This window comes from Amphiura filiformis, chromosome 14 (assembly GCF_039555335.1).
Source record: "Amphiura filiformis chromosome 14, Afil_fr2py, whole genome shotgun sequence".
NCBI lineage: Eukaryota > Metazoa > Echinodermata > Ophiuroidea > Amphilepidida > Amphiuridae > Amphiura > Amphiura filiformis.
In genome coordinates this window covers 34,959,927-34,986,227 of record NC_092641.1, presented here as the reverse complement: position 1 = coordinate 34,986,227, position 26,301 = coordinate 34,959,927, and the positions used below count along the sequence as shown (strand labels likewise).

The following is a 26,301-nucleotide window of genomic DNA, read 5'->3' as shown; positions in this document are numbered from 1 at the left end:
CTTAAACCCAGTTATTGGGAGCTCACCCCATAACCAAAAAAGTTAGACTTCAGTTTGGATCTAGAAATTTTAAATTAGATCTGCAAAGTGCCTCTATTTTTTAACTGATCGTTATCAACATAATTCTGTAAGATGACCAACAACACTTTTAGCAGCGTGCAGAGTGATATTGGATATTGGCATGGCGACATCACAGGTCTACCTGCAAAGGCTTATGGGATTTACTGAAAAGGTCAATTGGTCTTCTGGTTATGATGGATGTGAGATATGAATAATTGCAGACAACATTAGTTTTTAATCCATCATAATCATGTGTTCAACCCTAAAAAAAGAAAGAAAAAAAAGTGCAGTGATTTATAGTGCGCTACGCACAGGCACAATGCCTAGACATTGATCCACAAGCCTCAGCACACTTTACAGGTTGTCGCTGACCACTACGGCCCCACATCATTCCATAAACCATTTAACAACAAATCAGGGACTTTGCTGCTACAAGAGCGCACACCTAGACATTCCACAAATAACCTTCGCAACCAGTGATTTATAGTGCGCTACGCACAGGCACAGCGCCTAGACATTGATCCACAAGCCTCAGCACACTTTACAGGTTGTCGCTGACCACTATGGCATATCACATCATTCCATAAACCATTTAACAACAAATCAGGGACTTTGCTGCTACAAGAGCGCACACCCTAGACATTCCACAAATAACCTTCGCAACCAGGATCAGCTCCCCGAGTTTTGTACGGGTTACAACAAGACAATTAGCAGTAAGTTCCTTGTCCAGGGGAATTTCAAGCTAACTCAACTTTTCCACGAGAGCATACTAGGGCACCGCCAGGGTTCGTACTCGCAACCTCTCACACCATAGTCGAACGCCTTAATGATTGAGCTAACTTGACTGCCTACAATTCATGTGGTTATGACTATTATTTTTGTTCATTTTCTTCAATTTATGTGTTTCCTAATTTTGTTTTTTGAGCAGCGATGTTGACGGGTACCAAGTTGATGTGGTCCACCAATTACCATCAGAAAAAGTGGACCCATACGATGAGACAACCTATACTACTCTCAACATTAATGTAGTTAATAGCAACAGAACAGGAGAATATAAGTGCCAATTTTCAAACGAAAGAGGCTCCAGTGCTGCGACTATTTCATTGCAAAGTAAGTATGTACATTGTAGATGCACAGGTTATGGGTCAAAGTCTTCATAGTACATCTAGGTAAAACTACACATATATTTCTGTTGTTGTTAAAGTAGGTTTACTGTTTGAAAGACATCTTTGTTATTATATAATGGTAAAATAAAGTTATAGTTTTTCAAAACGTTTTAATTTTATGCAAACATAATCATCTGTAAATACTCCAGTATCATAAATATATCTTGGTGATGTTTTCAATCAGTATGAGAGAGAGTTTGTATGGAAGAGGGTGTTTGTGTGGCAGAGTGTTTGTTTTCACAGACAAATGTGGACCCACCTTATGACATTTTACTCACAAAGTGCGGACCCCCAGCAACCCTGAACATCCACGGTCATAAGAGAGTGCAGATGGTGCTAGACACGGTAATAATGCATATGGGGTAAAGGTCCCCCATGGAAGGTGTAATACCAGTTCCACGATTTGGCGGTTAAATATCATATCTTACCACAAAAGTCCACGCTTTCAATAGTGAAATGTCAGTGCACAGTCCACATTATGCTGTATAGGAGGCTTGTGAAAACATGCAGGTGTGTGGGGGTGTGTGTGTGCATGCCTAAGTTAAATTTCATATCAACAATTTGTTTAAGTAAACTGTAATGAGTATATAGTGTTTTAGATGGTGTTAGAACTTAGCCCTATTATTACCATATCACACTTTTTTTACTGAAGTGTGGAATAAATGAAGCAGTCATTTTGAACTTTAAAAAAGACATTAATTTATATGAAAACAATATTTAACACTTAACCCCATGGACTCTACTGCTTTTCTTACAGTGCCTCAGATTGGTTAATTACATTACACAATCTTATGAGTAACCAATCAAAATAAAGCTTTTAGATCTCTTAGCAATTTTAAGCTTAACACCCTTCAGCCCTAATGACTATTCTGTCTATGTCTCTCATTGGCTCAATACATTTTACAGCCCTCATTGTAACCAATCAAAATAGCTTTTAGTACCGTAGTGCACATGGAGTTAATGCTGTATTTGGCAGGTGGCTAAGTTTTGAAACCACATTTGTACAGTAATGGAACTTATAAAAATTGTAGAAAACTAGAAATAGCTGTTACCATAGTATCTGTGCAACTAAGGTAACCCCTTGTCTGCATGCAAATGAGATTTTAGGCATGATCTTGCACTTTATGGGTTGAATTAAGTGTAAAATCCTGCTTGCTACCATGTTAAATATATTTATTATTTTTTGAAAGGTGAATCTGATTGCTGTATTTTCCAAATCTGATTTAATCCCCAGCTTTTCTAGGACCTTGCAATGTTGCTCAGAATGACGACATTTTTTTGCTCAATGTTCAACCAGTACCCTTAAATTATTAAAGGAGAACTTGCCAAGGCAAACATTTTGTGCTTACAATAATCATTGTGTTTACTTGAGACATTGATTTCAATCTCAAATATCTAGTAAGCAAAAACAAAGAATGACAACAGAGATGCATTTTTCAAGTTTTGTAGCAACATAGGTGTGTATTTCGCTGGTCGCAGTATCCAATCTGACACAAAGTTAATCACACAGAGCATAAGACGCATGTGTACAAGGGCAGTTTATTGGCACCCTTGTGTCGCAGTCGCAAAATAGTCGCAAAAAAGTGTCAAAATAGACGTCACTACGGAACATGTGCTGGACTAAAGTTTAGTTACATGAGTGAATCTCCTCAATCATTAAATATAGATGAATGCAGTCATAAAAGAACCACAAACCAACAAAATGGAAATGAAACAGACTGAACAAGCTATCTAATGGCCAACCTTTACAATGCTAAGATATGTTTTTGTACTGATAATGAAATTGATGGTACAAAAGTTATATGGACTTCTCTTTTGTAAAGTTGATAAGTCAAAATTTAGTGATTCCTACAACTGAGCAAAACTTAAGGAACTGCGATTCAGATTCACCTTCTTGAAAGTGCAATGCAAGTTTTTGCTAAAAATTGATAGATTGCTGCAAATCCTTTGCCAACATTACTTGTCATAAAGCATAGGCTGCTGCTGAATCCCAACACAGAAGCCTGTGCTTGGTTAAATCAAAAGGTGTTTTCCAATCACGTCATAATGGCAAGTTTGTGCCAGAGCGGAATAAGTTACAACCATTGGATTTTTCTAGCTGAAATCCACACACCTCCTCTGGCAGACATGATGTTAATCTCCCACACGAGGGGTGCATATTTCAAATGAGTTGCCCATACAGGTAACCCCATTTGATATTCACACCCTCTGTGTGTCATTTCTTCCATAGGGGTTTATGGATTTCAACTGGAATAGCCCATTTTAGGGAGAAAAGTGGGTGGTATGGCCATCTGGGTACTTGAGTTCAAAGATTACATGAAATAAGTTAACTGTGGTATTACACACACAATAAAAAGCTTTAATAATATCTTGTTCCATAAGATTTAGGAGAGCACCTATTGCTACAAAAACATTTGTATTTTGGCAATTTGCCTCAATACTGTTTACCATTTGTAAACAGTCACACAAACTTTTTTTCCAAAATTTCAAATGTCTAATTTGACACTTGAAAACTTGACAAAAAAGTCATAAATTTGACTTGGAGCTTAATTTCTTGTTAATATTGGACTTGTGTTTGTTTTGTGTCTTTTATTCACAGTTGGTGAAAGAGAAGTAATTGGTAAGTGGAAAGAATTAAATTAAAACAGTGACAAAAATTCAAAAGAAGAAACCACAATTTGTAATCCAAAACAATGTTATGTTGACACCTATTCAATTACTAATCAACCATTGAGTAATGATCAATTAATCTAATTATTTTCAGGTTGATATTTACTTGTGTAGAAATGATATTTAGAATCACCCAAAGTAGATACACAAATGTTGTTACACATTAGATCATAAAGTAAGGGAATATTGCATGTTATTTTACAACTCCATAGAATTCAGTAGTATTTTCTTGCAAATTAGTTCCTTTAAATGGACAATATAAAGCAGATTTCAAATTGCATATTGTTTCAAAAAACCCAATTAGTTGCTTTTAGCTCCATGAACCATTGGCTCTATCTAGCCTCTATAGTGCTTAAATCGTCTCTGTAGACCCTGCTATTTATTACAAATGTGCGTGCACATTTTGTTCTATTTTTTCTGCTATGTGTATCTAATAGAATTGTCCAGTAAAGATGCTTCTTTAATTTTATTTTGGTTTTAACTTTTAATTTGTAAACAAAAGAGAGATGGATTTTGTTTTCAATTCAGGAAATATGTTTACAAATGATTTCATAAATGTGTATTAAACTTCCAAGATTTTTGTCATAAATGCATGGTGGACATTGGAAAAATTATAATCTAGAAATGAATCAGAACAAGATGCTAAGTAAATTTGGTTTAATAATCCCCTTGCATATGCATTTGTGAGGAAAACTAAAGATATATCAATCCTTGATAAAAAGCAGTTGCTGTGAACTAAACTAATTATCAAAGTTCATTGCGATTGTGTTCAATTTGATAGCATAACATTTGATTTGACTGCAACCATGTTGTTAATTCAACTCTTACATTGTATTGCCTTATTAACCATGTCTCTAGCTACCACACCCGAACAGTGACATATAAGACAAAGATGCCCGTGAAAGATACACAAGATACAGAGGGTATGTCCGGCCTCAGTAACTGCATGTCCAAATTTCATGTGCATTATATACTATTATTATCAGTGATTTTTCTATCAACTATCTGTTTTAGTTCATTATTTCCTTTTTATTAACTGTTTTGAATTTGTTTGTTGAAGATATAGACAATATTTTGATTAGTATGAAAACTAAAATAAATGGATGTTTTTTGTTTTGATGATTCTCCACTATGCTAGTGAGTGCCGATACTAATTCCCATATTAACATCAGCAAGTTAGACTTGGTGGGTTATGATGGGGCAGTGGCATACGCAATATTTTTAAGGGGGTGGGGTAACTCCCACTTACATGGAGTTTGCTTCAGGCAGCTGATGGAAGGGAGGGGTCTTGGGACCATAGAAGAGACTTGAAATTGTGATTATCATACTAAATTCACATGCAATGGGAGTGGAGGGTGGGAGTATGTATGCCACTGTGGTATACTAGGTTGGTGGATGGATTGTCCTACAAGTCAAAATAGTTAGTTGTGTTTGTAGGTTTTGTTTAACAGTCTGACCAAATGTGAAATTTTAACATGTTAGTACGACCCTTCCCCGCCACTACCTACTTGTCTTTGTGGAACATAGTATAATATTACCTTTAAATTTTTTGTATGTTCAGAATTTGTTTGAAAATTCAAGGGCCTTATCAAATGTGAAGATTCTTAGGGGGTCAAAATACAGGGTGGAAACATATTGTAAGTGTGAGTCTTTCTCTGGGCCCCTCTTAGATCGATTGGTTGGACTAACAATAACAAGGCACTTTTCTTTACAAGCTTATGCTGAATTATGGGAAATAGTTAAAACACAACACAAATGCACTGCAAGAGTTTAAATTGATACTTTCTCTGTAATGATAGCATTTTGCAATTATAGACAGAAACAAAGCTTGCCAAATATTGAAAATTGATCTTGCAATGTCCACATTTTAAAAGTTTTTGAACTTTTAAGTTTGACAGTGTTTTCTTCGCTAATTTAAGTTGCTGTTTACACAATGTCCTGTTATTTTCTGTTGGTGCTGTTTGCAATCACTGTGCATAAAACCAGCAGGCTGTGTTTGTGGCTGTACCTTATCACTCTATGTTTTAACACATTTCACTAATTGATTCATGTATATATACATGTATGTGTCTTGTAATGTAAGTTGTACATAAAAGTTGTGTAAATAAAATAAATGTACTTTAATGCTTTTGTTTTGAAAGACACAGTTTTTGTATCACTGTTTATTAAATGAAAATAATGGTTCAATAGACACTTGAAGATGTTTATCAGGACCGTTAATTTTCTAGCCTATTATTTATTGATTTCTCATCAAACTAGTCCAAGGAATTGTGATTTCTTTGGTTAAGTTTGATGACAATTCAACAAATACCAGTGTATCTAAGAAGACAATGTAGCAGATTGTGATGCATGTTCCTCTTGGTAAAACTCAGGTCAGAGTTGCAGAAATGGTCTTCTTTCAACTGATTAGGTCCGGATTAAAGGAAATAAAATATTGAACCTTTTACCATTCTTTGGAAGGCTGTTTTCATTGCCCCCATTTTGAAGGAGGAACATTTTAAAAATATTTAGGGAAAACAAACCTCTTTAAAAGTCCCATTCCACTGACAAAACAATATTGTATACTTGTATCATATACCTGTTGTCCATCAAGTTTATCCAAGTAGTCCTTTGCAATATACCTTACTGTAAGTTAGGACCTTTGATGTGGAGGTATATGATCGGTTGGGGAATAAGTGACTCCTATAAGGGCCAGATGAGCATTTTGTCACCAAGCCAAGGGTAGCTTATGATTTAGTTGGGAAATGAGTAGCTCCCATTAGGACCAGATGATTATTATTTTTGTCACCAAGCTAGGAGCAGTATATGATTCAGTTGGGGAATGGACAGCTCTTATTTATTGGACCAGATGACATTTTGTCACCAAGCCAAGGGCAGTATATGATTCAGTTGGGGAAAGAGTATCTCCCACTAAGACCAGATGAGCATTTTGTCCACGAAGCCAGGGGTAGCATATGCTTTAGTTGAGGAATGAGTAGCTGCCACTAGGACTAGGTGACCATTTTTGCAGGGGCAGTACATGATTCAGTTGGGGAATGGGTAGCTTCCATTTGGACCAGATGACCATTTGTCACCAAACCAGGGGTAGTATATGATTCAGTTGGGGAATCAGTAGCTCCCACTAGGACCAGGTGATCATTTTGTCTCCAAGCTAGGGGCAGTATATGATTCAGTTGGGAAATGAGTAGCTCCTACTAGGACCAGATGAGCATTGTGTCACCAAGCCAAGGGTAGCATATGATTTAGTTGAGGAATGAGTAGCTCCCACTAGGACCAGGTGACCATTTTGCAGGGGCAGTATATGATTCAGTTGGAGAATGGATAGCTCCCATTTGGAACAGATGAACATTTTGTCACCAAGCCAAGGGCAGTATATGATCCAGTTGGGGAATGGGTAGCTCCCACTAGGACCAGGTGACCATTTTGTCTCCAAGCTAGGGGCAGTATATGATTCAGTTGGGGAAAGAGTATCTCCCACTAAGACCATATGAGCATTTTGTCACCATGCCAAGGGTAGCATATGATGAGTAGCTCCCACTAGGACCAGGTGCATGAGCATTTTTGCAGGGGCAGTATACGATTCATTTGGGGAATGTCAGTAGCTCCCACTAGGACCAAATGAACATTTTGTCACCAAGCGAGGGGTAGTATATGATTCAGTTGGTATATGGGTAGCTCCCATTTGGACCAGATGACATTTTGTCACCAAGCCAGGGGTAGGTTTTGATTCAGTTGGTAAATGGGTAGCTCTTATTAGGACCAGATAACATTTTGTCTATGCCAGAACAGTATGAATCAGTTGGGGAATGAGTGACTCCTATTAGGCCCAGATGATCATTTTGTCACCAAGCCAGGGACAGTAATTGAGTTGGGAATGAGTGGCTTCCATTAGGACTACATGTAGATGATCATTTTGTCACCAAGCCAGGGACAGTATAATCTAAATCAGTTGAATGATTTACACAAGATGTGAATTGCTGGAAATGGACATTGTCTGCAGCACTTGGTGACATGTATTATGACAGTCAATAAGAAATTTGCTATGCTTGAGGCACCAAGTGATTGAGTAATTACTACTAACTAGCGGTCACCCGTCTTTCGCGGTCACCGTCTTTCGCGGTCACTGTCTTTTGCGGTCTGATTATAGGTGGCACGAGTGATGGCAGCTGCAACAGTACGTATATGTAGGACATTCCAATTGTTATAAAAAATTGTGTCTGCAAAACAAAAGTACAAAAGTGTTGAATGTAATGTAGATGTATTATGTTAAACTCATTTTCCCAATATTGAACAAAACGGGGAATCAAATACCATTGTCAAGGGAGGGAAATGTATTTAACCTGTAGATAATACATGTGTTCTTGTGTACCACCCCTAGTAATTGCAAACAGTAGATTAGTATACAGAAAGTTTATCTGAGGTCATGTCCTATGTGGGGTGAATGGGAGGGGCAATTTAAATGTTCAGAGTGATAAGTACAGCATCCCATTTTAATTCAATCTTATCACATTTGCTATTGGGTAAAAATATTATGATTTGTCTTTGTTCAGCAGAAATTTTCAAATTCCATGTCTGAAGTACCGGTACCTACAGTATAGTACCTTCAATTTTGATACCTATGGCAAAACACTGACTGCCGGGCCTGTGTCAAGATAACTTGCTGATATTAGATTTAGCATGTAGATCAAGCCTCCCATTGCAATTGGAAAACTTATTCATCCAAAGTAGTATGACCTTGAACAATTTGCCACCAGCTTGTTGCCACTTCATCTTTCACTTCTATATATTTCAGATATTATTTTATTTTTTCAACTCTTAAATTTGTCCATATCATTCATTTGGACTCTAGCTGCACCCCATTTATAATAAGCCCTTTCACAATTTGCAACTGCGCATGCTCAGACATCATCACACAGTTCTTCGACGAGAGATAAACAGAAACAATCTCTCCCATTGACCGCCGTGTGAATGAATTGCGACTCAAAGGGAATCCACTGTGATTTTCCATGTCTTTTACAAGATTAGCCATTTGAAACAATCACAATCAATACTTTGCTAGTATATGCAAGTATTGAGAAGACACTTGGACCAAAGAATGTGAAAAACACAAGAGGTAGCATTTGTTAAAAGTGCAAAGTTCACTTACGTTGAATATATACGGCATGAGTCGCCGTGTTTATCTCCAATTTATTTCATGGATATTACCCACAGTGCACTCTGTTCTGGAATTGCAAAAGGCTTATTATACAAATATATACTGCCTTGAGAGGCTATTGGCCCAAGGTGACATCAAATAGTACTCTTTTCCTGAGGGCATAAAATATTCCATGTTGTCTGTGTATCATTGTCATGACATTCAGGTTGTACTTTTTTATAGTTGGCTGCACTCAATTTCAACTACTTGCAAACAAACAGAAATTCTGAATGAAAGAATCATGCAAATTAGACAATCTTTAGCGTGTTATCTAATTCTTTCATTCAGAATTTCCATTTGTCATTGCCACTCAACCTTATACAAGAAGGTTGGTGATTTCTCTGTTGATATCAGCGGGATATCAGCAGTAAAACTAAAGAATAAAGTGGCAATATTTATTGACTTCAACTTGCAGTGTTTACCACAGAATTCTGTGGTGTTTATGCATAAGTTCCAGGTATGACAAAGTATACGCGCTCACACGTAATGCGTATGTGTAACTTTGCATCACATATACGCTACTGAACTGTGGATTCATTACCGATTAACAACGCTTGGCTCCTGTACAAAGGTATAGGAAGAGTTGTTGAAATTGCAATCAGTGTTGAGAATAATCTGTCAACCACTAATTGTTTTAGCTTGAACCAGGCAATTGCAAAATTGAAATTGATAGATCTGATGAAAGTGGCAACAAACCTGTGCAGCAGTTAGTGAGTGTTTGTGTGCAACCCTATATGCTTGAAGCTTTCTGGATTCTGCCCATCTGTGGCACTAGAAAGTATTACAAATTAAGTTTAAAAAGCATTGTCCATTATCATCCCATTAAAGCCATATTGTAACATTTGCTGATGGAGAACGCCTTCAATATTGTTTAAAATTCTGTTTTTTACACAATTGTAATGTACTTCAGTAAACTAAGATACCATGCAAATATCAAGACTGTAGTTTTATCAAAATCCGAGATTTTGAATAAACCATCTTAATAAGATGTTTTTTTATTATGATGGAAATGTTAATTGAAAATGGATGCGATGTTCATAACACAGTGCATACTCCTGTACGTACATGGCGTGCAAAACAATCATACAGACACATCAAAGGATCTTACCATAGCACGACCGACGGAATAACACACATTGGCGCTGGTAGTAAATTTCAGTTTTCTTTGATTGACCTCAGTTGTTAGGCTCAAAATTAAAAGGGGACATATCTGACAGTAAATCAAAAAGAAATTCAAATCTATTTTTATGGAAATGTTCCAATATGGCTTTAATCATTTGATTAGTTTTGTAGTATTGGTTTTTCATATGGCATTATTATTTATTTTTTGGTTGATTTGATCTCATGTGAACTTTTACAAAACATCCATGTGTGTAATAATTATAGGCCTACTACTTTGAAATTGGTCACAAATTATGAATATTAATTTATATTTATATTTATATATTCCACTCTCCAAGTTAGGGTTTAAGGTTAGGATAGTGTAAGAATTTAGGGATAGAGTTAGTATAAGGGTTAGTACTAGGATTGGTAAATAAATAAAGAGTGGTGCCCCTTATTCCGCAATTACCTCGTTATTTGTGTATACCCACATATTTAGTAACAATTTATTTAAAAAAGGCCTTGGGTTTATTTGTCTCATTTTCGGTGAGTTTTAGATGTTTTAATTGCTATCATATGATTTCCCCTGTATTTTAGAATCCCCTAAATACAATATATGTAAATATAATATATGTAAATATAATATATGTAAATATAATATATGTAAATATAATATATGTAAATATAATATATGTAGTGTCAAGGAATATTTGCTTTACAGGTGAACTAATTAAATAACAAGAATGATGTATTACAGGAAATATCTCAATTTTCTTCAATCCTATCCCTCCTATATCAGTTCAGTTTTTAGTTTTTACTTTATTTTTTCTTAGTTTTGACCCATATTTTTAGTTTGCGTTAGTATTATTAATATTATGTTTTTATTTATTTTTGGCCTTTACTATTATTTGATTATTTAATTTAATTTAAAAGTATAATTGAAAACTTGCTTGTTTTTATCTGTTTATTAATATGGTGGTGGTGAATGTGATTTATTGTATTTTTACATCGTTTTTAACAGGTTTCAAATGGTCAGGAACGTTATTGAACAAAAATAAATCCAAAATGTTTACAAGTTATTTTTCTTTGTTGTAAATAAGAGTATTTTGCATAGTGTATATATTAAAATAATGATTTGATGTTTAAGCTTATTTGACTAATATTGTGCAGCATTTTTGATGAATGATGAGATGCTAATTGCAATGACTGATAAAAAATGTTCTCTTTTCATTGCCGTGCATGAACTTTTGTTTTTATGTTTTGAAGTCAGATATATTAATGAAATTTGAATGTTGTTGAAAATAAAATAGGATAGATGAATCTTTAAATACAATCTTTTTATGAAACTTTAATATCTGAGAATATAATTATATGAAAGCCACTTAATCATGCATTTATGACATGAAACATCAAATTACTAACATCTTACTGGCAGCTTTGTAGATACCCAAAGTTTGTTGTTAGCATATTATTGCCTGCAAACAAATTTTTTCATGAATGAATAAAGTAATTATATTTAAACCAATCAGTTTTCTTCATTATAACATGAATATTTCTTGGTTTGTATTTTCGTTCAAATATATTTTTTATATCTCCGAATGCCACATTGTATTATTGATTTGTCATGGGTATACATACTGCCTGGATAGTTTTTTACTCTGCAATTTAACACACAACCCCTGAAACAGTCAAATTCACCCCTGCACACACATACCCACCCCACATCCACAAAAATGCATAGTTCAATTTGTGTGGTGGTATATACAATTTAGGTTTAAGTGTGTATGCAGTTTGTTTCATTTGATGCGCTTTTTTTAAACATTACGGTTTATTCATTTGATGGCAACTTAAGAATAGGGGCTAAATAAATTGGCAAATTAAGAATAGGGGCTAAATAAATTCTGTAGTTATTGGAAAAACATAATTCTTTACTTATTACAAGAAACTATATATTAACATAAAATAAAATAATTTTGGTCCCAGGTCTGATTTTAAACAATGGTGTGTAAAATTTAATCTCTCTTAATGGGTTTATGTTTATCATCATTGTTTTTAAATTGTTTTTTATCATGGTTACAGCTATCATATTCATGAAAGGGTTTTTGTTTGTTTTTGGACCAACCATATGACATTTCTTGACACTTTTTATGTTTTTAAAATAAATGGTTGAACTTGTTCACTGTGGTTATTTCATTCTATTTTATGTTGTAGGCATAGAAGCAAGATGTAAATCCCATCTTTGAATTGTCAGCAGTTCATTTTACACTCTGCCCATATCAAGGGTTTAGCTATGGTTGTCTGTATATCCCTCTATGACTCAATCACTGGTGCACCACACAAGACAAGCGAATTAGCACAAATACCACATTTCAGAATAGCATGGCTGCTACCTTGCCATCAATTGACCTGTTTGGTAATTGCCTGAATCCTTTGCAAATCGATGCATACATGTAGATTGTCGCTGCCCCATGATTTGGCACATTGAACTGCGCAGTAACCATGTACACATGGACAATTCTCGCGTTGCATAATACGATGCGCCGCCAGCGGAAGGCGATTACTTTACCAAGGCCAAAATACGCAGTGCATCATGGGAAAATGCCGGGAAAATGTAGACATAGCCCGCATAATACAAATACAACACAATATCAGTATGCTATTAGCGTTTTAAATGTCAATATAAGCGAATGCACATTAAAACAACAATTTACAATTATTATAGTAGATCCATGGGAATCCTTTGTGGAGCTGTTTTTAACATTATTATTATCGCACTTGCGTAAAAATACAATGATGGCTTAGAATGGCGATGTCGACTCCGGTGGTCAAAAGTTGGACTTGCAAAAGCAACCGCTGGCGGTGCATCGTATTATGAAACGTGAGAATTACTTTTTAGGGTTAAATTGGCAAAGGCTAGATTTCAGCAATTACCGTAATGGTCTATTGATTGTGTGCCCATCCTCTGTAAAACACAGCATCAGAATTGAAACCATATCATTGTAAATTTTAATTATGATGTATTATAGTTTCAATCCTAAAGCATAATGGGATACAAGTAATTATCAAAACTGGTGATAAAATGTCATCATGTGTTTGATTTGAAATGAGATGGTTCTAATTAATGTATTCAGTTGTGATATCTTGCAATTGTTTACATGAATAATTGTTGTTATTGAATTGATCACCGAGTCAAAAGAGACTTAAGAGAGATATACAGGTTGCAGGCCAGATCCCTTGATCTATGTCAGATAGCAATGAATCATATATAACCTTTCATCAAAGCCATAGATATTTGTATTTGGGGCTATTGGGTTTAGTCTGAGAAGGTCTTGTCATTTAAAGTAATGACACCAGCAGTGCATCACTTCAATTATATTGCTATTCCTGTAAAGTGATCAATATAACAAATATTTGTGTAACACCCATATGCAATAGCCTGTACACCTAAACAATGTCACTTACCCTAACCATACATCTTGACCCTTACCTTGACATGACCTAAGCCCCTTATTCAAATCCTTAACCAAAACGTTAACCCAAAAACACAAGAGTGTGGACTGTGGAGGGTATTCTTGACTTATGCCAAATACTATATAAACACCTTTTGACTCACTAAGTTGTGACTTCAACACTTCACTATTGTGCTCTCACCTGCAATGTTTTTGGTAGTTTGATTAATGTCTTCCACTCATGTACCTTTTGACTTTCATAACACTGTGCGCGGCATGCCCCACCCCACCCCTGTGCCCCTTGTGGGCACTTGTAACAGTGAACCATTTGCTGTCATACTTGGATGTGTATAGAGAAGTTATCAAAACAAGAAGCATCAGAAACAGGTCTTGATTAAAACATTGGTAATTTTGAATATACCTATATTATTTTAACACCATAGGCTGTATTTTAGCATAGATTAACCAGATGCAAGTTTTAACAACAAAGTTGCCCCTTGCTTACAAGTTATCCCTGACTCTTGCTTGATGTTACATGTTTTGTAGAAGAAATTGATGTCATAAATAGATACAAGGCAAAGTTTAATATCATAGCCTAGGATAGGACCCCCTCCCTCCAAAAAAAAAAAAAAGCATCCAAACTTCCATCAACTCTTTAGTATCTGATATCCTCACCCTGGAAAAAGTTCCCTCTTAAACCCTACTACTGAAAAAAGACTGATTGCACACATTCCTTTACTTGCTTGCACTGCCCTTAATGCAGATCAGTAGTATTAGCAGTAGTGTTTTATGCACAAGTCTCAATTGATCTTTCTGACAAGTCAAAGATGAGATACATTTTGCTTCAAAGCCTAAACCACTAGCTATTCCAGTTGAAATCCATACACCACCATGTGGAGGACATGACCTTAATCTCTCACACAGGGGTGTGTGGTGGAAGCCTTTGTCTTCCATAGGGGGTGTATGGACTCAACTGTATAATAGCCCCTGCAAAGTGCAATAAAGAGGTGAAACTTCCACAACTTAAAATTTGTCAATGTGGAATTTTCATCTCCATTTGTAATGATTGATCATGGAACCACTCAAAAGATTGGTGAAGTCCTGTAAACATTACATGTAGCCTACCTAGTGTATGTAACAAAACAGTAAGTGGGTCAAAATAACATTGATGTATAAGAGCATTGTATCTCCCTCCCTTCATTTCTAATGGAATTTTGTTTCTAGGACTTGTCCAATCTTTTGATTTGTTCCTTTCCAGTCACATTATAACCTTGTGTTCATGATGTTTAGGAAGTGTCACTATATAATGTGGTTTTGTTTTACTTTTCTCTTGCAGATGGCTCTGGCAAGGATAGAGCAAGTGTACTATCCCTATCACTGGTTACCATACTTTCCATGATCCTCTTCTCATTGGTACACTAAGGTATAGGCGCTCTGTAGATCTATTGTGAAGCCTTTTTATGTGTCATGTATACATAGGGTACTACCATACAATTTGTAGCCATAGTTAGGTTTAATAGCAAGCTAGACCTGTGTATTTTATTGAGGTCTGTTTAAGTATAAAGAGTCCTTATCAATCAGTGTTTCTATTTCATAACTTCTAGTCATTGCAAATTGTTTTGATGTACAAATTGATATGAAGAGAAACTTTTTGATGAGAAAAACTTTTCTCGTAAGGTAAAAACACTTGCACAATTGGTTCTGACTCTATATTCTTACTTGTGTATGATATTAAATTTCAAATTGCAATTTTGTTCTTAAGACCTCGAGCAGTGTAAGATTATTTTTTAAACCCTATCTGTTCATGACATTTTGGATCACCCTGAGTAATGAAATAAGCACTGCCAGCCTCATATGTGTCCCAGTACCCACTGCCTAAACAACTGTATTGGTTAGTTTGTGATTGGCCTTAAATTGAGCAAGCTAAGGGCACGTAATGTCATACCCAGAATGGGATTGACTGTTGGTGGTAGGGGTTTATTTTATACAGGTTTTCAGAACTTTGGCATTTGGTATTGAGGCTATATATAGGCATGCAGTGATTATTTAGTTCTCTTTGTAATATATACCATTGTGAATATAAGCTTTGTGATGAAAGACAAAAATTGTATATATGCCTGCAATATAAGTAAAGTATGTAGCTGAACTCTTGGAATGGTATATTGTGACTTAGTGTTGCAAGAATATGCCCATTTTGAATCATTCAATTTATAAGATTTGTTGCACTATAAAATACAACTGTACCTTGACCTGTTATGGTTATGGAATGTCCAGAATCACGAGAAGAATGTTAGTAACTTTGTGATACTAATTCACAATTTGTTTTTCAGATGTATTTCCTCCGATTCTGGTAAGTTTAGTGTATGAAGAGTTAGCCTTGTGCCAAGCCTTGATTTTACCGGCATATTGTAAGATGTGAAGAAGTAGAGTGTGAAGGGCTTGACTAAGGCTACTCAGGTTTGGGGAATGAAAACCTTGGAAAACACACAAACAGTCAATAACTTGATTCACATAGTAGCTGCAGTATTTATTGGCAAGTAATCATCTTGTTAGATGGGAAAAAACACCACCGATGTACGGCCAGTTTGTAGCTGCCTTGTGAATCTATTAATTTATATACGGGTAATGATAATGACTGTTATTCATAAGTACCAAAAGCAGCTTAATTGCCAGGGCGGATATTAAGGCCAATGAGTGCAAACTGTGTTGTCACAAGCATGAATCTCAACAAGATAGCCTGTAAAAAGATAACGATGGTAAGACAGTATTGTATGTATGTTCTTCTAAACCGAATTAGATGGAGCTATGAAATCAGTAATGGAGTGTCTTCTACCGGGTACATAAATCATATTTCCAGTGCAAACCATCTGGATCTGTGAGACTTGGCTCTTATGAAGGTTTTGAATCCTACTGTCAATGAAGATGCACCATCTGATGAAATTGGACGAAAGAGCATCATACAATATTTGAGATAAGAATATCAAAATGTTCAAATCAGAAAGTTGAGATGTGGCCATTCCAGGGTTTTGAGACAGAGTAGGTACACTTTTAAAAATCTTCTTGCTCGTACTTGAAGCAAGTCATAAGAATCCTAAAACTTGCATGCCAAGTACAAGACACGAAGTACTGACTTTGACATATTAAATACTGTGTATCTTACTTCATGTACAAGAGAGGTGACATACTATTGGTTACACACACTGTGGAATGGCCCTTGATGTAACTAGGTACTATTGGTGGGCAACTAGCAAGTTGCCAAGAAACCCTTGGTTGTACTGGCGGCATCATAATATGATTCTAGGCAGCAATTGTCTGAAAGCTAGGCACAAAAGAATATAAAATAAGCATCACTGATACTGCTGTTTGATACAAGTGCAGAGCATTTTCAGATCAAATTTTCCACAAGGTCCATGAGCATGCAGGCCAATGTACATGTATGCAAAACACAACAATTGAAATATGTATATACACTTCATATCCTAAAGCCTTGTACAGTCAATCTGCACATGTATATTAAAACAAAAGAAAATTACTTTACACATTTCCAATATTTGTAAAATCCAGCTTTTGAGCATTAGAAGCCCTAATTCTTTTCTTTATAGATACCATATATTGGAAATGCTTAAAGTAAACCAAAAATCGAACACTATTTTGGTGAATATACTAGCTAGATGTTGAAACCATGGGAAATGGTTCTCCCTGTGTATCCATCATATGATTTCTTTTTCCAAAGAATGTTAAAATATTCATCATTTGTAATGAATATTCATCAATTGTAATGAAACTATTGATAACAGCGGATTTGTGACTAGCTTTATTTTGCGTATTGGTAAAACATCTCTCTGTAAAATAAAATGCAAAATATTAAAAAAAAATTAATATAGATGTAGTGTTTCTCTGGGCAACTCAGGTGTAATGTTAACTGTGTTAAATGTTGTGGAATTTAAGGTCTATTCAGGTTGTACATGCTAGAGTGGTCGTTGGTCTACTTGCAGGACTACATAAGCAACATAACTAGATGATGTGTGGGAATGACTGATGTGTTATTTACACATGCATTTCAAAAGTTGGACAGTTGACTTTATTCAATTTGTTAATCAGTGCTTTGCACAAAGCAAGAGTCACTGGTTTCTTCAAATTGAAAATAAGATTAAATGGAAATATTGTGTGGGTTAAATGATAGCATTACATTGTACACAACAAGATGGTGGGTCTTATGTAAATACTATTATATATTTCATGGCATACTATATGGTTTCAACTGATATTACAAATGTGTTGTCTTATAGAAACATACCAAGATATAGAAAAAAATTTTACAATGTGTGACATACTCCAGAGTATGACATACTCATACTCACATTGACTCTAGATCATACTGATTTATATACATGTATACTCAAAAGTAGTGACATTTCTCTACAATCTGTAAAGATGTTGTTGTTACAATCTCAAACGTAAACATTTACACATGAGTACAACTTGTAATAGTCGTGACACATGAGTAACTAAATCTGTATTACTCGGACAGACTTTCACATAATCATGGGTATAAGTTGATACTCTAGAGTTGCATATTCATGAATAGAGTACAGGGTTCTACTTGGTATGAGTACACAACAAAGTAGAAACTGTTTATTGTAATAAAAGAAGAAAACTCTTTATCTTGGTATGTTTCTAATTTTAAATTTGTATCTAGTATGTCACTATTTCTTCTAAAAAATAAAAGAAAGATAAAAAAGACAAATATAGTAATATATAATTCCGATACGCTTATTGTCATGTACTCTTACTGCACTTTATAGGCTATTAATCTAATATTTGAATTTGCATACACAATTCTGTGGTTCTTATACAGGCCTAGGTCATCTTGCTGTTTGACAATCTTTTTATTTTCAATTTAATTAGTGAGCCTGATAACTGTATAAGAAAAGTTGGATTTATAATAGATGGTAATAAGACAAGACTCTCAAAGAACACTTGCTATTATTTTCATTTGAAAGACAAACTTTAGTGTGGTTATTAGAATAGTTTCAATTTCATTGTACATTTGCAAAATCACATTTTGTGCTGTTTTAAAATTTGCATTAATACCCTACAAAAACAATTTCGGATCTAAAATAACAATCGGTAAGCTGTGGCCTATGTGTAAAGTTGCGTATAGCTCAAATTGATTTTATTTTCAAAAGAAAGAATGCTTTAAAACAGTGTATACATGTATATCTTTAAATGAACCCATGAATGGATAGAAAGGGATCAGAAAGCACTACAGAGGTTACTTTTATTTTTGAAAAAGTCCTATATGTGTAAATTATGTAGAATTTTTTCCAGCCACAGTATTAAGCAGAAACAGTATTCTTTCCACTTTTAACAATGAATTTAAATAGAAAATATATCAGAGAAAGGTTTAGAGAAAATGAGGGGAAAAGACAATTTTAACAGCATGTTTGCTTTGTTAACATGTAAAAATATAAAGTTATATTGAGCTGAATGGAATATGTTGAACATTGCAGACTAAGTTCAGTAGTCAATAAATCTTTATGGGTTAAACGATCCCCAAATTGAAAAAATTGATCACAAAATGAAGTTGGTTCATTTTTATATCTCATAACCAAGGAACTAAAACAATCATTTGCTATTTTTTTTCTTCCTGTCTCTCTTCTATACCTCAGTGGAAATATATTTTGTAGCTTTACTTCAGATATCTATCAATAGCTGTCATTCTCAGTTATAGCTGTATAGTGTGTATATAGAGTACCTTTATTTTGGTTAGGTTTTTGTAATTATGTCCAACGTTAACACTGCCCATATGGTAGGCCACCTGTATAGCACAACTGCAAAAGCTGTGAATACTGTTCAAGCAAGATTATGATATTTATATTTGGATAGGCATATTAAACCAAGGAAGTTCAAATCTATAGGCTGTAAGATTGAGAAAAATAAATGATGAAAATCAGAAGCTTTTGTTTGACAATGCCACAGTTGTATTCAATATTACAAAAAACAATGTATAATAGAAGCTTTGGTAGCTGTTAGGCAGATGTGGTATGTGTGTTAGGCATTGGAAATTAAAATGTATGGAAAAAATGTGAAAATACATTTTTGTATTACGAAAAGTTGTACAAAACAAATGGTTATGCCAAATTTTAAACAATAAAAAGTTGTTGTTTTATTTAAAGAAATTATACGGAAGGTAATTGAGATGTCTTATTTTAAGTGCCAACATAAATTATATCTAATTATACTATAAACAAGTAAATACATTATAGTAAGAACAAAATATTGTAATAAAAAGCTCAATCACAGCAACTCTTTCTTTATTTTGTTGACTTAAATAATGAAATAAATTGGTAGTGCTGTTTAGAATGTTTGCCTGAAAATTATGCTTGGAACTAAAAAATAATTGCATTGTGAAGTGAAGAATACTATTCAATGATATTTTCATATGATAGCCTTTAAAAGCCCAGTCGCTGATACTGATCAAGGCATTTCAGTGTCACAAAATTCAAATTGAATCCTTAACAACTGTAGTATTATCCTTTGTACAGTATTTTTTAATTGTTTTAAGTAGTAGATTATGAAACTTTACCACCTATGTTAAACTTGATTAAGAAAAACCGTTGGGAAAAGGTTGATTTGTATATTTTGGGAAAAAGGTTAAGAAGGCAATACAGGGTTAGTATTGTTTGGTTTGGTTTGAAAAATAAATGCTATGTAGTCTCTTACTGAATAGAAAGATATGTATTGGAGTAACAATGTGATTATGACTTTAAAGCAACCTGCTTTTTGTCATCATAATGAGATCCTTTATAGCAGCTTCTTGCTGTCCTACCACAGAAGTAATTTGTTCTAATAGTCTGTGCTTTACTTGTTTTGCATTTAGAGGCCTGCAAAGTTGTAAGTGATACTGAAGGTGTGAGCCATTTTATACAAATGGTTTTAAAATGAAGTAATCATATCATTACATCTTATATTGCAAATATTGTTTTGTAAAATATTACTTTCATGCAGATTAGAAATTTCTATTGAATCATGATCTCATATTTGACTTGTATGTCAAAGGTCACATACCGGAGGTCATTCAAACAGGGTAACAAAAACAACATGAATCAGTGGACTACATGGAGTTTACCTTTTTGGTATATCCTGAAAGCCTTTGGGAATGTATCCCTAACTATGCGGACATTGTTATGCGGACATTAGTACTATGTATGTTGAACGCTCGGTAACGGTATACCAAAAAGGTCTACTGCTTGTTTCTTCGAAAGTGTTGTAATTTAATAATAGCTATAGGCCTTTATGAAAACTATGTTTTACAAATTCATGCTGAAACTTGGAGCTGTAGAGGACCCATGGTGGGAAGCTTTGAGGCCAACTACGAAGGTACTCCAAAGATGATGAACAGGCTTACTGCTATGAGATCTATAGCTTGATTGATAGGAATCAAGGAGCTGGATAATCAGGTTCCAGTGTGAACCTTCTGGAAGGCAGCAGGCTTATATTAATAGAATTATGATGGAATATGAATGAGGTGTCCATCAGCTGTGTATAAAGTTGTATACATGTCAAGTGTTTGGTGAACATCTGTTTGATTGTATATGGAGTGTTTATGTTTGATGGACATGTTTTCTGTATCTTTACCAGGGTTATAGGCTTGTTTGACAGGGGTACACATAATGACATATATTAAGGCTAGGCCTGCACTCATTTGTAGATGTTTGTCATCACAGCTTGCGAGCGAGGCATTTGCCACACTGTATGCTTTATTAGGAACCTGCTTAATAGTTAGCCTTTTAACCTTCTGAAAAACACCACTACCTCGTAATTTGGAGATTTTTGTTTTCTAACAATAATTTTTGAGGGACATTCTCAAGAGCACTTACCAAAATATGGTCATAGTTTGGCTAGTTTTGATGTAGTTAGCATAGTCAAGGAGAACCCAAAGGCAATACAAGGAATTGAGAGATTGTAGATATCTGAACTAGTGTAGACTGAACCAGTACACACATGTGAAAAGCTGCTCTGCTCTTACACAATTCAACAACAAATTACTGGTGCAACTGGCCTAGTCATGATCACTTCTATCCCTCAAGTGTTGTATTAACTATATTAAAAATGTTTCAAACACTGCGTCAAAACAAAAGCCAATCACATCTCTTGGTATAGTGACAAAATTTCACAATTTTGTAGTGTTGTTCATTTTCAACCCTCATTTCTCCATGTAGATTTCTAATGTAATGTTGTCTATACAGCACCCGTGCATTAATATTGACAATTTGGGACGGAACCAGAGGATGGGATGGGTGGATTTAGATGGCAAATTGTGTGGGCATGCCGGCATTGTAGAGTTGGCTAGGTGAAGTCCCATATCCACCAAATCCTCTCTGTTCTGCTCTCTAAATGTTATGAATAGATATTGCTTTAATATAATTTGATTTCTTTGCTTGCAAGCTTCTTAGGTTATTATAGTTTGCAACGTATTGGGCCAGCCTCTTTCAACATAACATTACCAATTCTCTTCATGCAATGTGCAATATCATCATAAGTGTTATGTACATAATACTTCTAGTTAGTTTCACGTTTGGAATCGTAAGAAGTGGCTGGTCAAAGACATTGTGAACCTCATGTCAGTTAGTTAAGGTTATCGTGGGAATCAAGTTATTTCGTACCCTTCTTGTTGCTTGACAGTATAATGGTATCACTTAGCAGTAAAAAATAAAGTGGTCCTAAAATACACATTAAATTTGATTACTATTTAAATTGCAACCACATTGTAATTTGGCATATTAATGTTAGAAAGAACCATACATTGAGCCAGACATAGTCTCTTTACCATATCAATCATTTTAAAGTCTTTCACAATAATTTCATTCCATTGGTTTTTTTGTACGTCTAATTGGTAATCTTTAGCAGTTGTTTTGCTTCCACATTTAACTGAAATTGAGTATATGAAATCCAGAGAGCTTGTTACGGTAATAGTAGCTTTCTATATTGTGAAATTGGACTTAAATATAACCAAAACTGAAAAGATTTTGTACCAAAGCAATCAAGACCATGTTTAATTTATTTTACCATGTCCCCATGACAAGAGAACAATGTATGTTATGCAATAAAACTGAATTTTGCTTGTTTTATTTTGCTTTTTGTTTTATTATATACCGTATATTTGAGGGTATAAACTAATGCATATTGCCTGCTAAGCAGTTTATGTTCTGCTTTGAGTATGTTTATTGTAGCGTTGGCCGTATATTTTACCAAAGATTTTTGCGCTGTATTATATATACTATTTAATCTTTTGTCTTGCCATTTCTTTAAAGATTGTTCTTAATGCTCATGATGCTTAATTTACTCAAAAATTGATATTTTCTTATTGTATTTTCTTTATAGTACTATTTGCTTTATTTTTTTCTTAAAGTGTTCTGCATTATAAACTAAATAATGTATGTTTGAGAAGTATTTAAATTAGATAGTGGCGTAGTGATATCACTGAGTGGCCAAACATCTATGTGACTGACATGTCACAAATTCACAGAAAAAAACATTACATAATTGAAACACACAAACAAGGTTTACTACAAAAAAATTGCTTTTATAAGTACAAGTAAATAAATGATGTGTGTATTTGATTGGGAAATAATTCATCACACACAAGTGTAGCGATATAATCATTAACGCTGTTTTATGAAAACTATATTTGTCACATCAAACAAGTGCACTAAGGCAATCATTAAAAGCTGTAAATATTCATGATTTGCTCATTTTGTATGAAATTTGGGAAAGAAAATCATTTGATCTCCCCAGCTGCTCATAAAATTAGCATGTACTTGTGTTGTTTTTGTTTTTGATTTTTTAATGTTCATGTACAAAGAATTTAAAATGCCGGGTGCATATTGTGGCATTTGAAATAAACTAAATGTTATATAACTGTATTTTCATGTTATGGTGTTTATGTGGTAAGATTTTGAATATCACTAGTGTTTTCATGTGGGAAGGGACGGGTGGATCTTTGATTTATTAATTAGATATACATAATGTACTCAAAATCCCAACAACGAATGTTAGGCTTTAATACCATCTTGTACGTACACAGTGGTGCAACTCACACTCATGCATGCACCCTATAGTAGCATAGATCAACACTGATTTTTTAATATGCATGTGTAATCACGGCTGGCCCTAAAACAGCCGACTTTAAAAAGCCTTGCTTCAACAAATATCTTATGCTATTACATAAACTTTTGTATATACAAGATATCGCATGTCAAGTCTATTAGCATTTATATGATGCTTTCTTGTTATAATTGATATAGAAACAATAGGCTATTGTAATATACAATGTTTTCTTGTCTTATCAGTGTATTATAATGGAAGCTGGGTGGGGTACGGTTGAACCGATTTTTACAGTCCTGCTCTGCAGGATACAGTCATTCCTTTACAATGAGGTAATGATTATTTTACTGAATTAAGAAGTGCATTTTGTAAACTTTGTTGGTGTGTAGTCTCTTATTGATATTATTATAAAATTATATAAATAGTCAATAAAAAGTATCAAATTCAATAAAAAATCTGAAGTAGATGTATTAATGGATGTAGTAAAACTTGTCAACAGTATAGTTGTTGTAATAGTCCCGTCAAAGGAATCTTGTTATGGTCCCAATTCTGCATAGGCGTATATTGTAAACTTAGTGCATTGGTATAACTCAACAGCAAGCTTGTTAGTTGGACTAATCAATGCGTGCAACACCCATACACACTTAATAATCCTCACTTTGTGTTTGTGAATGAAAACTATGTTATTATAATTATTATTATAAATATCTATGTGATATTCGTCCACATTGTTTCATAGTTTTTGCACCATTTCATTACGATATATCCCACCTGTGCATATTGTTAACAGATTTGAAGGTGCGCAATGTGTGCATAACATTTGAAAGAAGCTATTGAAATGTTCTGATGCATGCCAAAAGGTGATGTACCGCAAAGATCAGAAAGGCCAAGCTAAGAAAAGTGTAATATCAACTTTTACAACATCACATCAGTTTGATGTAATCCTTGATGCATCAGCCCTTTCACTTTTAATACAGTTTAACTGCAAGATAAAATGCTACATCTCCCATTTGCTTAGCAAATCTTCAAGTGTTATGGCTCACAGGGCTTTGTATTCTGAATCATAATAGTCCATGTGGACCTGGTCCAGACCTGGATCATAAGGTGCATGTTGAACATCCCATTCTTTTAACCGAGGAATAAACAAGTACAGTATAACAAAATTGTTGATACTAATCAAGCACTGTAGATAAGCACTCTGTTGCACTATTATAAATTGAATACTAGTGTTAGCAAAATGGTCAGGATGAAAGCTGTCAGAAATGATCATATTGATAATTCATGATAAATCATGAAAACAGTTGATAAATTTAGATACTTTCCCACAAAATGCTTTAAGGTATTTCCTGTTATACGTTGATATCAGGATGCTTTCAACTATAAATTGTCAACATTTGTATTTTTGTGATATAAATAATGCTCTGTATCATGCACATTCTATATCTTCGCTGTTAAAAAGAAGAATATTTGGAAAGACTAGGTATTTTGTGTTGCCAAGTACAATTATTGTACAAATGCATGGGGAGTACCACAAGGTTCAATTTGAGGCCCCACATAAAAAATGGACTAATGTGTATAAAATAAAAATGTCTTGTAAAAATTCAGATTGTAAAATTATGAATTTTGTAATCCCTTATGATAATTATCATATCATTGTGCATAACTGTAAGCCTCCTAATAATTAAAAATCGACCAAAACAACCAAAAAAGTATATAAAAAATGAAAACTAATAAAATGACTCAATAGATTCCCTTTATCCAGGTCTGTAGTATATATCAACTGCCATCTTCTATTTTTCTCTACAACCTTTTAGAACTCATTTCTATAAACAATTAGTTATTGGTAAAGTCAAGTATATGTATAATCAAATGGTGATGGAAATTCAGTAGAAATCGCAAGGTAAAAATATAGTAGATTGTTCACGCAGGAAGGCTATTCTACGCACTCACTCATTTTGAATTAATCTCTCTTCCTTTATGCCAAGGTTCTATATATTCCATGCTGGTGTTCTATTTACTACCTACCTTATGTTTTTGTGTCAATCATTGATAAATGATTTTATACTTATTATCATTGATTTGTGAATATTTTACCTCAATCAGTTGGTACTTTTATGTATCAATTATTTTAAGCAATTGTGTATTATTTGTTATTTAAGCAAGCAGTTGCTATTGTAGAACCAATGTTGTTGTTGATTAAGTTAGTTTTAATCACAATTCCTACACTAGTGCTGTAATAACTCTGACTCTGATGGAGTCGTTGTTAATCTCCTCCAAGAGACAAAGTTCATTGACCTGATACACACCTATGAAGTGACTCCTATGAAGTGACTTGCTGGCCATGTGTGTTTTTATAATAATTTGTCATGAAATGGCAATATCTTAAGAATTATAGTGGTGATGTGCAGAGTGATGAATTTTGTCACTGAGGTTGAGATTATTGGATCATATTTTGCTGGAGAAGCCATTTTGAATCAAGTACATGTAGATTAAAAAGTATAGAGTGTCAAAATCAAGCTGACCACTGAAATATGTCATTGTGACTGACACC

At 34.3% G+C, this 26,301-nt stretch overlaps 1 protein-coding gene across 3 annotated transcripts in view; it reads left to right on the top strand.

The window, feature by feature from the left end:
* Positions 1-25,301, top strand: part of LOC140170026 (limbic system-associated membrane protein-like) — a 103,072-nt gene extending 77,771 nt beyond the window's left edge. Inside the window, exons 6-9 of one of the 3 annotated variants that reach the window (XM_072193342.1) lie at positions 989-1,170; positions 3,826-3,846; positions 4,755-4,819; positions 14,977-25,301. In XM_072193342.1, coding sequence (XP_072049443.1) covers positions 989-1,170; positions 3,826-3,846; positions 4,755-4,774 — 223 coding nt within the window. In that variant the 3' untranslated portion in view covers positions 4,775-4,819; positions 14,977-25,301. The remainder of the gene's footprint in view (positions 1-988; positions 1,171-3,825; positions 3,847-4,754; positions 4,820-14,976) is intronic. The other 2 variants (XM_072193340.1, XM_072193341.1) reach the window with 2 other exon arrangements.
* The last annotated feature ends 1,000 nt before the right edge of the window (positions 25,302-26,301 follow it).